Source organism: Colletotrichum godetiae (genome assembly GCF_030913485.1).
Source record: "Colletotrichum godetiae strain CBS 193.32 chromosome Unknown BDP55scaffold_57, whole genome shotgun sequence".
Lineage (NCBI taxonomy): Eukaryota > Fungi > Ascomycota > Sordariomycetes > Glomerellales > Glomerellaceae > Colletotrichum > Colletotrichum godetiae.
In genome coordinates, this window is record NW_026851305.1 from 128,904 (window position 1) to 142,263 (window position 13,360).

A 13,360-nucleotide genomic window follows, 5' to 3' on the forward strand; every position below is an offset into this window, starting at 1 on the left:
AGAAAATCGGCCTGAAATTGCAGAACAAGGTATGCCAATGGAATCAGACTCATCTATCGAGCTTTACCCCGGGTGAGTAGAGCCTAGTAGTGGAAAACCTTGAGGTAATGTAGAACGACGAGAACCCAAGCACTAAGCACTGTAGTCCCAGAACCGGCTTGGATGCTTCCTGCATTATGAGAAACATGACTGCAAAAGAGCTTAGAGGTATCTTTGATAGACTGTCAACGAATACACCTACCCTGAACCATGCAAACCAACACCATCTACCATCACTGCCTTGAGATCAGTCGTCGGGTCTAAGGATTAGATACGATATGTCAAGTTTTTGAATAACGTGCGTGGAAGAAAAAAGGAATGGCACTCGTACGCTGCTTAACAAGAATACAACCACTAACGTGTCGTGAGACCAACAGACAATTGCATAAAGGACACCGAAAGAACGAAACTTTGTGATACTACCCATCCTCAATAGTCGCTGTGACATATCAGAGCCTCTCATGTATCATTACCGAAACCAGAGTGCGTCTCGTCCATTAGGCGCCTCCGGCTTGCCGCCCAGTCTTCTTTCATGATTTCTTGTTCGAGGAAAACAAAACGTTTCCATTCGAACCTAGATGCCGCCTGTGAGACGCCACTGCATGTCTTCTGTGGGCTGGCGTCCCGGATTTGGGTCCGTGTACTATGTGAATTGGCACTTTGAACATTGCGAAAAGAAATTAGGGCCAGAAGTTGAGAGTTGGAGTAAACACTAGTGTTTTGATCTTTTGGTCACTGTCGAATTCAATACCTCAGGGAGCGATAGGCTATAGGGAATAACAAATGGCAATAGCAGAAAGCTCATTTCCAAGGCATTGCCGATATCTAGATGGTCTGTAGCACAAATGAAGTAGGTCGGTTGCACGGTCAAGGGTATCATTAACACTGATAAACCGTACCTCTGGCGCGATGACCTCATCTCTTGGTACAGTTCTGGGAACTCGTTGATTAGTGACCAGGGTTACTGGACTAGGAATCAGGTGGGCTGAAGGAGATCCATAAACAATTGGGTCTCGGCATAGGAACACAGACGTCAAATACAAAGGCTCTCGTTAGGTTAGAGAATCAAGCAATGTACTGTCAGTTCTCAAAATCAAGGATTGCAAGATATCTTGTCTGTTGGCAAGCTCGATCTGGAACGGGAACGGGGAAACATCGGTCTTGTGCTTGGAAAAACCTTGAGCAAACAGAACGCAAGGCGAAAAGCCTGGATTTCTCAACGAGCCTTGTGAATTCGAATTCAAAAGACTTACACATGCAGACTTTCGGAACGCCGTCATCTCCGGCTGTCTCTGCTTGCTCCATCTTTCCAGAAAAAGCACGATACACAGAGTGCATTTTCCTCAGAGTTGATGGTCCTTCATTACCACCATAGGTATCGCTGCTAGCGTGCACTCAGGGTCATACGGAGCTCCTAACTGATGAATCCGGAGGAAACTGGAACTTTCAGTTCACTTTCATAACAGGCGACAGTTCCTTGTCCGTACAACTAGGCGTCTCTTCAAGTATGAAGCATCGTGACATGGGCTGGTGCTCGTATGTCGGTCTCATAGTCGGGCTTGCCCACACTACTATATCCATGGAAAGCAGTCTGTTCGACTTCTCAGATCATGAGGTTGGCCTCTCCCGAACCCCTGTCTTTGGATAAATTGACATTAAACCCAGCGTATAAAGTGTCTCTGATAGATCATAATCGGGCATTGGATACTCCACGTGGGCTGCTCACCAAGACGGGTATGACGATGTTCCCTTTCTAGATGTTTGTGTAATTATTATATATCAGACGTTGTGTAATGAAGTTGCCTTGGGTCTCAGATGGCTGACCGTGCTTGGGCTTTGGCTCAGCAATCCCGGCCAGCCTTTGTTGTAATAGTTTGATTGAAAACCCCTGACAGAGAAATCTCTACGTAGTATCCATCGCCAGGACCCGTACGTGCTCATGCTGAGCCACGTGGTCCGCATTGAAGATTCTGACTTATGTTGTGAGCGACCTCGGCTCAAGGCATCTTTGCAAGATGACCATGGATTTCTGTTCACTCCCCCGGTTAGATGCCGAACTATTTCCTGGCAAATACGGCCTTGCGTAATTCAGCGTCAACTTCTACGCGAACAAAATGAACGCAGGTCTATTTCAAGAAGATCGGCACTTCTGCCTCCTTCTTCTTCGCAGTACCTTACTCGCGGATTTATCGGAGCAAGACGCTGACACTAGACAGTAGGTTAACAACCCATCTTGATACTCAAGACCTCGGCTTTGCCTCCGGGATTCTCAAGGTTGGAGCGGTCACTAGGGTCAATTGTGTTCTCTCCCCGTGCACATGCATGTATTCATGTACGGTGTAAACTTACAGACAGATTGGCATTGCCAGAAGAGTGACCGAATCCAAAACTTCCCTCAGCGTATTTCATTGTTGGCGAGTCTACTGTCTGATGTCTCCTAGGCGCATTAAGTTGTTGTTACCAGACTCATTTACCGATAGTCATCCCCTACGCTAAGGGGCGCCTTGTCATGTCACAATGGGAGCGAGGTGTCAAGTGAGCTCCAGCGAATTGGATACGTCGGGTGGTCGGGCAGCTTTCGCTAGCTTGACTGCGGCATAACATACTGAAGATCACCGAGTAAGGTAAGCGCAAATCAGCGACATCGGGTTGGCTACTCCATCACATCGGGTGTGTCCGCAAGTGAAGATGCCCAACCTTACCAGCGGCGTCAAGAGCGGTACAAATGATAGTGGTCAACTTCTGCCTCCCGATCATTTGCGGTCTATGACACAAGTACCGAGCTAACGCCCGGACAACATCCCCAAAATGGCAAGTCTCAAAGACCGGACAAGTTACCCGTCGCGCGCCGCGGGCGATTTTTCGTGTCATTTACTCGTATGTACGAAGAGCCCATAGGAATAACAATTGTGGCACTTTTGAGCGACCCTTTTTGAGCGACCGACAAAGATTTGTTACCGCAGCAGCGCGCTGCGTGTCAAGGTCGACCGTCGAAATACACGTCCCGAGCCAAGGGGACGAAGGGTTCCACCCACGTGTGCGGAATCTGGGGCTCCATTGGTTCGAATGGAGACTATGGATCCCTCCCCGTCTGGATCCCACCCCAGAGACGACTGGGTATTGGGAAGCGGACCCTGGCTTAGTCTGGCAGGTCTGGACAGAACTAGCTGGGGGTGTGTAGTGTCCTGGCTGACGACTGTGGAAGAGAAGAATTGGGGTTGGTCTTTTGTTTTTTCGGGTGGATTTGGTACTTTACTATCATAGCATTAACAGCCGAGTTGATCAGGAGGGTTAGAAAGCGTGGTGTGATGGGCCAGGAGATGGTGTTAAGACTGGCTAGAATGATCTCGGTGAAAAGTTAGGTACGACGGGCTTTTGATAGCGGTGTGTTCCTGTAAAGCGAGCACAACCGATGAGCGCAACTTTGTACAAATTTCGAGCGATCTTGGACTCATCGGACTGAGGAAATGCTAATCCCAGGCTCGCTCTCTCCGTCGATGAAGGAAATCTCAAAGTCCCATTTGTGCCTTGAAGGTCCTGTGCGCAAATACGCCATGCGACAACGGCAAGGATAGCTGTACCAGAGAGCCGGAATAGAGAGGATACCTATGCGTAAACGCCATGCAACGCGCGCCCCGGTGTCATACATGAACCCCTTCATTAAGACGATCTTTCGACAGGTCTGCCAACAGGGAACGCCGTTCAAGCACGTGGGTTGATGAGACTTGACTTTTTACGACTCCAGCGAAAAGACTGAACATCCCGTCCGTAAGAAGACAACTGGCACGCGACAGCTTGCAGAACTTGTTCGATCGTCGGGGAGGGCAATATCGTACATTCCTAGACGGGCGTCGTCGTCGCGCCCGAAAGCTTGGCCTCCTGCTTGGCGGCATCATCACGCAACCTCGATGCTAGAAAGGTTGTCGATGCCAAGTGCCAAGCAGCGGCAGACCACGGGAGCTTCCAGCATGGAATGAGAGCCGCACCAGGGTATTTTCTTCAACGACATGTCGATTTCGCAATGCGCAGTCGCCCTTTCAAATCTCACGAAAGTTGACCTATTCTTCCGAAGCCAAAAACGTGAAAAATCCGGCGCTGAGATCCAAAGTCATTGATATCGAATGCCGTTGCTGATTTAGACCGTAGCGCAACGTGCTCCCGTATCGCAATGTGATTGGTCGGCTGTAGCACGGAAACATCGAGCCCACCTCCCTCACCACCACCCCGGAGCTGAATTCACGGGAGGGTCGGCCGGGCCTAGGCTAATGCTGGAAGTTGGAAAGGAAGGGAAGTACCTCCGGCGGAGAGGGACATGTCAGTCAGGCAAATCGTGGTACCCCCATGTTTTACTGGACTGATTGGCCTTCGTATCGGGCGTTCGGTATGTGGAATAGGCTAGAGTATGGACGGTTCCAACGTGGAATGGTAGCCAACGTGCTGCGAAAACCTGCGATGATATGCCAGCAGAGAATTACTTCTCGGCGATAATGAAACATTCGGCGTCATCAATCCTCGGATATCGACAGCGATGAGGTGCGGGCCATTTGCCTTCAATGTTCCACATTCACGCCTCAGACTTGTCCATCTTGGATGAACTGCTCTTGCGTTGCCAAGATGCCATTGGGACAATCAACCCGGCGGCCAAGCATGATCGACTGTAGCCAAGTCTCCCGTTTGAAGCGCCCAGAAAGCTTGACTACAATCCGGCTCGGGCTTCAGATCGCTGGGCCTGTAGCCTGCCTCGATGTGCTGTGCCAGGTTGGCCTGGACAAGGGAAATAAGGTCGGAAATTGTTAGAGCGGTACCGCGCGTGCCACCGTCGTTGGTCGTTCCCCAACTCGACTAGCATCGCCCCTCCAAGGGACCATGTTCTCAAAGCGAGAGTGCCCATTGGTTCCCGAACAACATTGACATGAGCGGGCCGTTTTAACTCACTTCCACTGTGAGTCTCGACTTCCCAGTACGAGTTGGACAGTTTGCCTAGACCTCCCCCTCTGTCAGTACATCTATGGCTACTCGACCTCGCGAAAAGTCCGATGAAGCCGTATGTCTTGTTTGATCTTTCTGTAGCCGGTGTAAGAGCCAAAAAGTGAAATGGGCGGGCAGCCAGTCGGGAGTCGCGGTCTGGAAGTTCAGCCAAAGTAGAGACGAGAGACGAAGTCTGGGAAAAAGTGAAAAACACGCGCCATTCCCAATCGGTCGCCGAGCACGGCTCCACACAACCATATTTCCAGACCAGCGCAGCACACATCCCTGTTGCCTTCCACGCCTCTCTTCTATCGGCTGGTGTCTGTTCTGGTCGTCGTCGGCGGTCTCCATATTGCTGGTCCCCGGGGGTGACCATTCCCATTTCGAACCTTGTCTTCTCTGCTGTATGGATAGAGTCCACAGAGCCAACGTCTTGCTCTTCGACGTGACCCAAAAAATCGTAGTCTAGGCGATACTCTCGCACTTCTTTGACGCTTGTCATTCGCCCTACGAGGTACAACAGCCCTCCCTGGAATCCCTCCATCTCGTCCCGTTCGCCACGCTAGTACGTAGTCTCCGAGGTGGAGGCTGATTCTGAACCACGTCTTCGTCGCCTTCTTCTCCTTCTCGGTGTCCCTAGTCGTCGCATCTTCCGGATCCACTAGAGAGTGTTCGTTGCCAGTATCCATGCATGTAACTCTGCGGAAAGCTGTCAGCTCAGATGGCACGAAGTCCCCTTGCCCACATGTGTCCTGCTTATAAGCCAAACATACTCCCCGACCCCCCAACGCATTGAGTTTGTCTGCTTCTCACGCTCCTCCCTCATCCTTCCTAGCAGGTCATCAAAGCCACCCAACCTGCTTCTCCTTCGGGCCTGACTTTGCCATTCGTTTAGTCAAACCGGACTTTGAGCAGATCGACACAATGGCCGGTGTCATCGAATCTTCGCACGCCGCGGGCGTGGACGCCGCCGCTCCTCGCGAGCTTACCGGTGCCGACGTCAAGCACAATAAGACCTCGGGAGGAAACGCCGCTTTCCATAACTTCAACAACGACTTCGCTCACGTCGCCGACGCGAACGAGCGCCGTCGCCTCGCTTTGGCCGAGATCGATAAGGCGCCTTTCGGCTGGTACCACGTTCGTGCCATCGTCGTCGCTGGTATTGGTTTCTTTACCGATTCGGTACGTTGTCCTGGAAATAGACGAATTGGCCAAATCTGATTAGAAACTAGTACGATATCTTCACCATCGGTCTCGTTACTTCCATGCTGGGCATAGTGTACTTCGGCGGCACTCTCCCTGCCGAGCACGATACTGCTATCAAGGTCGCTACCTCCGCCGGCACCGTTGTTGGCCAGGTCGGATTCGGTGTCCTGGCTGATATCGTCGGCCGTAAGAAGATGGTAGGCGCTCGCAGCTTCATTGGCGTTGTGACGGAGAAGAGGTAGCTAACTCAGTCGCAGTACGGTGTCGAGCTGATGGTCATCATCATTGCTACCCTTGCTCAGGCTCTTTCTTCTTCTTCCCCTTCTGTTTCCATCGTCGGACTCATCGTATTCTGGCGTATCATCATGGTAAGTGTTGGTCTAATAAGTTTGAAGCAGAATGCCACTGACAACGATCGTAGGGTATCGGTATCGGTGGTGACTACCCCCTTAGCGCTATCATTACCTCTGAGTTTGCCACGACCAAGTGGAGAGGATTCATGATGAATGCAGTGTAGGTTCCCGGCTCCGCTTCAATGAGTAATCTATCTCTAACGGGAGTGATAGCTTTGCCAACCAAGGTTTTGGCCAACTTGCTGGTGGCATCATGCTTCTGATCGTCACTGCTGGCTTCAAGGGCTCCCTTGAGACTGCGACCAAGGCTGCTACCTGCGCTACCACTGAGCCTTGTATCATGGCCGTTGACAAGATGTGGCGCACGATGATCGGCTTCGGTGCCGTTCCGGGCTGCATCGCCTTGTACTTCCGTCTTACCATCCCCGAGACTCCCAGATACACCTTCGATGTCGACAACGATGTTTCCAAGGCCGAGGGCGACGTCGATTACTACAAGCAGGGCAAGTGGGGTGAGTCTCAGGTCGATGAGGCTGCACGCGTCATTGCCCGCCAGGAGGCCAAGCAGCAGCTTGAGGTTCCCAAGGCTTCATGGAGAGATTTCTTCAGCCACTACAGCACCTGGAAGAACGCCAAGGTTCTCCTCGGTACTGCTGGATCATGGTTCTTCCTTGATGTTGCATTCTACGGCCTCGGTCTGAACAACGCTATCATCCTCAACGCCATCGGATGGTCTGGTGGTGCCGATATGTACCACATCTTCTATAAGACGGCTGTCGGCAATCTGATTCTTGTCTGTGCCGGTGCTGTTCCTGGATACTGGGTCTCTGCCGCTCTCGTCGACACCATTGGCCGCAAGCCCATCCAGCTATTCGGATTCTTCGTGCTCACGCTTCTCTTCTGCGTTATCGGTTTCGACTACTGGAACCTTTCAGGCACTGCTCTCATGGCGCTGTATACCTTGTCGCAGTTCTTTTTCAACGCCGGCCCTAACTCGACGACCTTCATCGTTCCTGGCGAATGCTTCCCTACCAGATACAGATCCACCTCTCACGGAATCTCTGCCGCTTCAGGCAAAGTCGGCGCCATCATTGCGCAGGTGGTTTTCGGACCCCTCCGTACCATCGGTGCCGATGCCACCAAGGCCAAGACCGACCCGAGATACAGCACTCCCTGGCTCAACCACATCATGCAGATCTTTGCGCTCTTCATGCTTTGCGGTTTCTTCACCACCCTTCTGATCCCCGAGACGGCGAGAAAGACGCTCGAGGAGCTTTCCGGCGAGGACGACTTGTAAGTTCCACCTCCTGATAGTGTGTTGCCATCGCTTCGGAAACTGTGCTGACTAAAATCGTAGGGCCACAAGTGCTATCCCCGTCCACGGACATAACGAGGAGAAGCGTGTTGAGGAGGGTACTGCTGCCGGATCCGTCTGAACGTGGTGCCACTGAGATGAACCCAAATTTGAGCATTCGTTGTTTTGAGCAGCGATCGATACCCTTAATTGTAGTAAAAGATGGCGTGAAAGAGTTTCGTACGTAGTATATTGTAGTAGACATAATAGACAGCATCAGCTGCATGATGCATTGCTCAGTCGTGCTGCTTGTGATCGAGGGATGGGGACTGAGGACTGTGGTAGTGCCATTTGTTGGTGAGAGCGGCCATGGTCCTTGCTTCGAGAGCCTCGAGAGCTTCGAGAGCTTCGTGAATGCGTGGAGATTTACTACTACGGCCTCTGATCATTCTGAATATCTGATGAGTTCTATTCCTTCAGACATATTGTTGATGAGGCGGTGATAGTGGAGAGTTGGCTGGGCCTAGAAGCCGTTGACACCTGCTTACATAACCCGTCAATTTTTGGCAGGAGCTTGGGCTTTCGCTTGGATGGCGCACGGATCAATCGCAACCTTATGACGTCCGTTTGGTCCGCTGCAGGGACTTTGACCATTGCCCACCAGGCACCCCGCCAAGCGGATCCTCGGCCGCCCTAAGTATTGAAAGTTCGGGGCATCCTCCCCCAAGCTTCCCGGACCTCCCTCCAACATCTCCAGATCCAACTTGCACCACTCTCTAACCATGGCCGCCTTTCTTCGACAAAAGCAGACAGGCATGCAGAATGACCTGTCTGCGTCAATCATCCCCGAGCTCTTCGCTCCCGATTACCAGTCCGCATATGGAATCAACTCTCAGGTTAGGTCAGTAGCCAAGCTACCCCACGTTGACGCGCGTCAACTCTATGGCATTGCGAGCTGCAGACTGTGACGTGAAGACCGAGACTGATTGAAAATGGTGTAGCTGCCTAGCCTACGATCCGATCCAGTCCCTTCTCGCAATTGCGACCAACGAGTCCAAGTTCGGCCCCGGCAAGATCTTCGTCTTTGGCCAAAACAGAGTCTCCAAGGTCCTCGAGCCGCCAAGGCACACATCCTTCCGCTCACTCCACTTCACCGCCAATAAGCTTGTCTCCCTTGATGTTAAGAACGAACTCGGAGTATGGGACCTCGACACTGCGAAGCGCATCGCTGCTCTCGTCTGCCCCGGTCAGGTCGTCTCCATCATCACAGATCCCATGCTTGATTGGGCCTTTCTTGGCATGGTCACCGGAGAGGTCTTGGCCTACGATTTGGATAGGGAAAACATCGCGAGGTCATTCCGGCTACCGAACTTTTGGAAGGAGAGAGATCCTAATGCTCGCATTGTTGGTTTGGTGGGCATTTCTTTGCATCCGAGAGATATTGGGCAAATGCTCATCGCGTACACCACGGGCATTGTTATCTACTCGTTCAAGCAAAACAAAGCTCTCAAATTCTTCGAATACGTACTAAAACCAGGCGCACCTGGTGGTGGAGGGCTACCTCCGGACACGGTTCGCAGGCCGAGGATCACCCATGCTCTCTGGCATCCAACAGGAACCTTCATCATGACGGCGCACGAAGATAGCAGTTTGGTGTTCTGGGATCCCAAGGATGGCCGCATCATCATGGCCAGGACCCTTACGGAGATGCACGTCGATCAGGCAGCACCGAACGCTGAGCAAGTCGGCTACACAGAGCCATATGGACGTATTGCTTGGTGCTGTAAGGAGAACCCGGATGATACTGGGCTCTTGATTTCCGGCGGTCAAAGCCCTGAATCCCCTCAAGAGGGGCTGACCTTCATCGAATTAGGCCAGACGCCGATTTACGCCACTTCGAGTTGGCAAGTTCTCCAGGATCACCTCAAAGGCAAACGCCAAATCACCTTGCCTACTCCGCCGGGCGCTCAAGTCGCCGACTTCCTCCTCATCCCTCGTTCTTCGCCTTATTTCGCCGGTGCACAAGATCCTATTGCGATCATGACTCTCCTGACTTCGGGCGAGTTGCTGACGATGAGCTTTCCGTCAGGATATCCCATCAGTCCCACAAACCAGCTGCATCCGTCCATCTCCTTCGTTCATCCATATGTGAACAAATTTGCTGTGCAAACCCTGGACAGAGGTCGCTGGATGGGCATGGTTGAGACCAGAAACCAAGGCGAACCTCTTTTGAAGGGTGGTGCCGAGACCGCAAAGCCGAAGCGCAGATACGAAGGCCGCACGATCTTCCAGATAGCACATGGGGACAGCACCGTGCGACTTTGGGATGCTGGTCATAATGATGAGATCGAGAATCCGACCATGCTGCAAGTTGATGTGGCGCGCGCATTGGATCGCTACGAAGACATCGACATCACGGCGATGAACATGGCCCCCAACACTGGTGAATTCGCGGTTGGGACTCGTACGGGCGAACTGGTTCTCTATAGATGGGCCGGCAACCGATTCTTTGGGAAAGACCACCATGAGGATCTGCCACCTAACCCGGGAGCGCTGACGGACATCAGCTCAAGAGCAGAGCCCGGTCTCAAGGAGGGCTTGCAGCCATGGCAACTGTACGAGATGATGCAAGGTCCTATCACGGCCGCCTGTGTCTCAGATGTGGGATTCGTGGGTGTTGGCTCTGAGGGTGGCTTCTTCAGTGTCATAGACCTGCGCGGCCCCTCTGTCATCTTCCAAATCTCCATGACGGAATTCGCCCAACAATCCAAGAGATCTTCTTTCTTGAAGGGATCCCATGGCAATGCTCATGGAAAAGAGTGGCCGGTAGCCATTGAGTTCAGCGTCATGACTCTTGAAGGCGACAACTATTCTAGCATATGTTGTTTCGTGGGAACCAATCTTGGCAAAGTGGCTACTTTCAAGTTGCTGCCGTCTGGCAACAGCTACTCCGTCAAACTAGCTGGCGTCCAGCATTTCGACGGCAAGGTTGTGGCACTTTGCCCCATCCAAGCAGACTCTGGAAGGCCTGCGTTTGCGACGGGTCCAATTGTTGCGGGACTCAGAAATGGGCAGCAAGTCAATGGCGTTCTGATTGCTGGTAAGCCCCCTTGACACAATACTTTTTGCGCCATTCGAAACTGACAGACTACTAGTGACACAAACGGAAATTCGAATTTTCAAGCCCGCCGGCGGGAAGGGCGCTTCCAAGACCTTCGATGACATTATGTGCGATGCAGCAAACGTCACTGAATTCGAACTCCATGGCTTCGCTATTGTCGGTGTGTTCGGTGATCGGACGACTCGTGCATTCTCCATCCCTGGCCTGAAGGAGATCGGCAACGCGCCGCTCCCCATGCTCGATGGCAGTCGCACCCTTTCCTCCGTAGTGACGCAGACTGGCGATATCTTCGGCTGGACCGGCCCTAGTGAGATTGCTGTCCTCAATGTTTGGGGAACTGCCAAAGATCTTCAGGTCAGCGATGACATCCTCGTCAACCCTGAGCTCGTCACACCTCCACGCCCCACAATCTCGAACATGCAGTGGCTTTCCGGCACGCAGCACATCTCTCCGACTGACCTCGACCTCCTGATCGACCCCAACCGTCCGCCAAGCCGGCGGATGATGGCGGCGGCGGCAGCTGAAGCGAGAGCTGCCCGCTCTGCAGGCCAGCCTGGATCGAGTAACGCGGGAGGATCCAACGAGGGTTGGGGTGATTATCTGACGAGACAGCTCAACGAGCGTACCGAGAAGCTGAACATCATGAACGACAGCATGGACAGCCTGCAAAACCAGAGTCAGGGTTGGGCAGACGATGTTGGGAAATACATTAACAAGCAGAAGAGGAACGTTGTACTTGGAGGGATCAAGGGCAAGTTCTTCTAAGTTTACTGGCTACCTATGACGAAATGAGTAATGGCTGCTACGGCCTCAAGGGGATATCTTTAGAGCTATTTGTAGGATTAGGGCGTTAGGCATTGAACCACTTTCACTCTAATTTTCCAATAAGATAATGGAGATGAATTTTCCATTTTGGTAACAAAGAGCGTATGCCTCGCTTGATCCACACCGTCAAGATGATGAGCAGTCCGCTGCAAGGGGCTTGAAAACTTTTGACCAAACTCGCCCCCTTTGCTAAGTCTTCCTTTAACCAGACCTTATCATATGACCAAATCCCGTGAACCACCACGCAATCCTCGTTCCCTCGTATCAATACTCTTTATTTCAACCAAGATGAACACAAAACCCGACTCTTTTAGATTATTTGCCATTACTCATATGGTTTCGGTCGCTGGACTCGGCTCGATTCGCATCGGTCACATTGATCGACGAGGTAGGACAGACTCTTTCGGTCAGCAGCCTCTAGGTCATCGCGTTCTTCGTCTCGGGGTCTCGAGGGCGACGTTGTCCGGGCTACTGCGTCAGCCGACAGCTTGCGGGAATAGGGGTACTTACCTTGTCGTCTGTACGTTCACTCAGCAGAATCTTGTGACGTCTTTCTCATCGATAGACAAACTTTTCGTGATGTAGGATTTGGCTATAGGCTTGCGTGTCAGTATTAGGGGCTGGGGTGCATACCTCCTTATCTTTAGAACGTCTGAGAGGTGAGCATTTCGTCTTTAGGGGCCTGGAAGAGATTGATTTCAGCGTGCGAGAGGGGGTTGGTGAGACTTACAGTTTCTGTGGCGATACTCGGGGGTTGACATGATGTGAAGTGATGTATGAAGCCCTGTGACTAGCGTTTGAGAAGTGAGGGTAGAGAACTCACAGACAAGACTATTGATTGATGGCTAGGCTCGTACTTTTTCTGGGGATGTCAGCGTGACGAGAGATTGAGGACTTACAGACGGGTTGTTTCAAGATTTTGGTTGGGCTCCGTGAAAGTCTAGCTCCGTCAGTAGGAAAAGAAGAAGAAAACTTACGGTGAAATATATCTTCAACCTTTCATCGTCTTCGGTCGGGAACCCTGATAATCAGTATTGTGGAGGCGAAGAAGAAGAATAGCATCAAGGCTTACGATTGAATGTCTAAACGGCTAGTTAAGTCAGCGTATGGGAGGGGGCAGGACGTACTGGAAGAACCCAAGCGATTGGGCTCGCGGGGTCTTGAAGCTACGGATGTACTATTTCTAGTCAGCAAAGGTTGAGGGACTCGGAAAACTCACCAGCTGCAGGTATAAGGTCACCATTCGAGAAAAGACGATGCCCTGCGGTTTGTCAGTGAAATAAGGCGAGGTCGTGACTTACGTGCAAAAGTCAGAGAGAGATCTGATGGCCAGGCTCCATAGTCTGTGAAGTAATCTCGATTGCGCTCAGAGCCTCAAACCACTGCTGCGGGGAATTGAGCGGCCATTATGGCAGAGGAGGAAAATACCTAAGTTTGTGGGTTGTCTTGACATTAGCAAACGAAGTCGAGGGAGCTCTCACCTGCATGATGGAAGCTGGCTAATGTTGGAGTGTGTGATGAGTATGAGAGAAACTGCTTTCCTTGCTTGAGTAA

The 13,360-nt window shown here is 51.8% G+C and overlaps 3 protein-coding genes across 3 annotated transcripts; 2 read left to right on the forward strand and 1 right to left on the reverse strand.

The window, feature by feature from the left end:
- Nucleotides 1-4,735: 4,735 nt before the first annotated feature.
- BDP55DRAFT_636700 (uncharacterized protein) lies at nt 4,736-5,551 on the reverse strand (the record flags this gene model as incomplete). Its single annotated transcript, XM_060572922.1, has 1 exon — nt 4,736-5,551. The coding sequence occupies one exon, from the start codon at nt 5,549-5,551 to the stop codon at nt 4,736-4,738; it is 816 nt and encodes a 271-aa protein (XP_060424479.1).
- A 380-nt stretch (nt 5,552-5,931) lies between these two features.
- On the forward strand, nt 5,932-8,002 carry BDP55DRAFT_636701 (phosphate:H+ symporter; the record flags this gene model as incomplete). Its single annotated transcript, XM_060572923.1, has 6 exons — nt 5,932-6,189; nt 6,240-6,410; nt 6,471-6,581; nt 6,635-6,726; nt 6,780-7,859; nt 7,924-8,002. The coding sequence occupies 6 exons, from the start codon at nt 5,932-5,934 to the stop codon at nt 8,000-8,002; spliced, it is 1,791 nt and encodes a 596-aa protein (XP_060424480.1).
- Nucleotides 8,003-8,642: 640 nt separating this feature from the next.
- BDP55DRAFT_733033 (lethal giant larvae like, C-terminal-domain-containing protein) lies at nt 8,643-11,746 on the forward strand (the record flags this gene model as incomplete). The annotated part of the gene is made up of 3 exons (XM_060580020.1): nt 8,643-8,761; nt 8,862-10,960; nt 11,016-11,746. The coding sequence occupies 3 exons, from the start codon at nt 8,643-8,645 to the stop codon at nt 11,744-11,746; spliced, it is 2,949 nt and encodes a 982-aa protein (XP_060424481.1).
- Nucleotides 11,747-13,360: the final 1,614 nt, after the last annotated feature.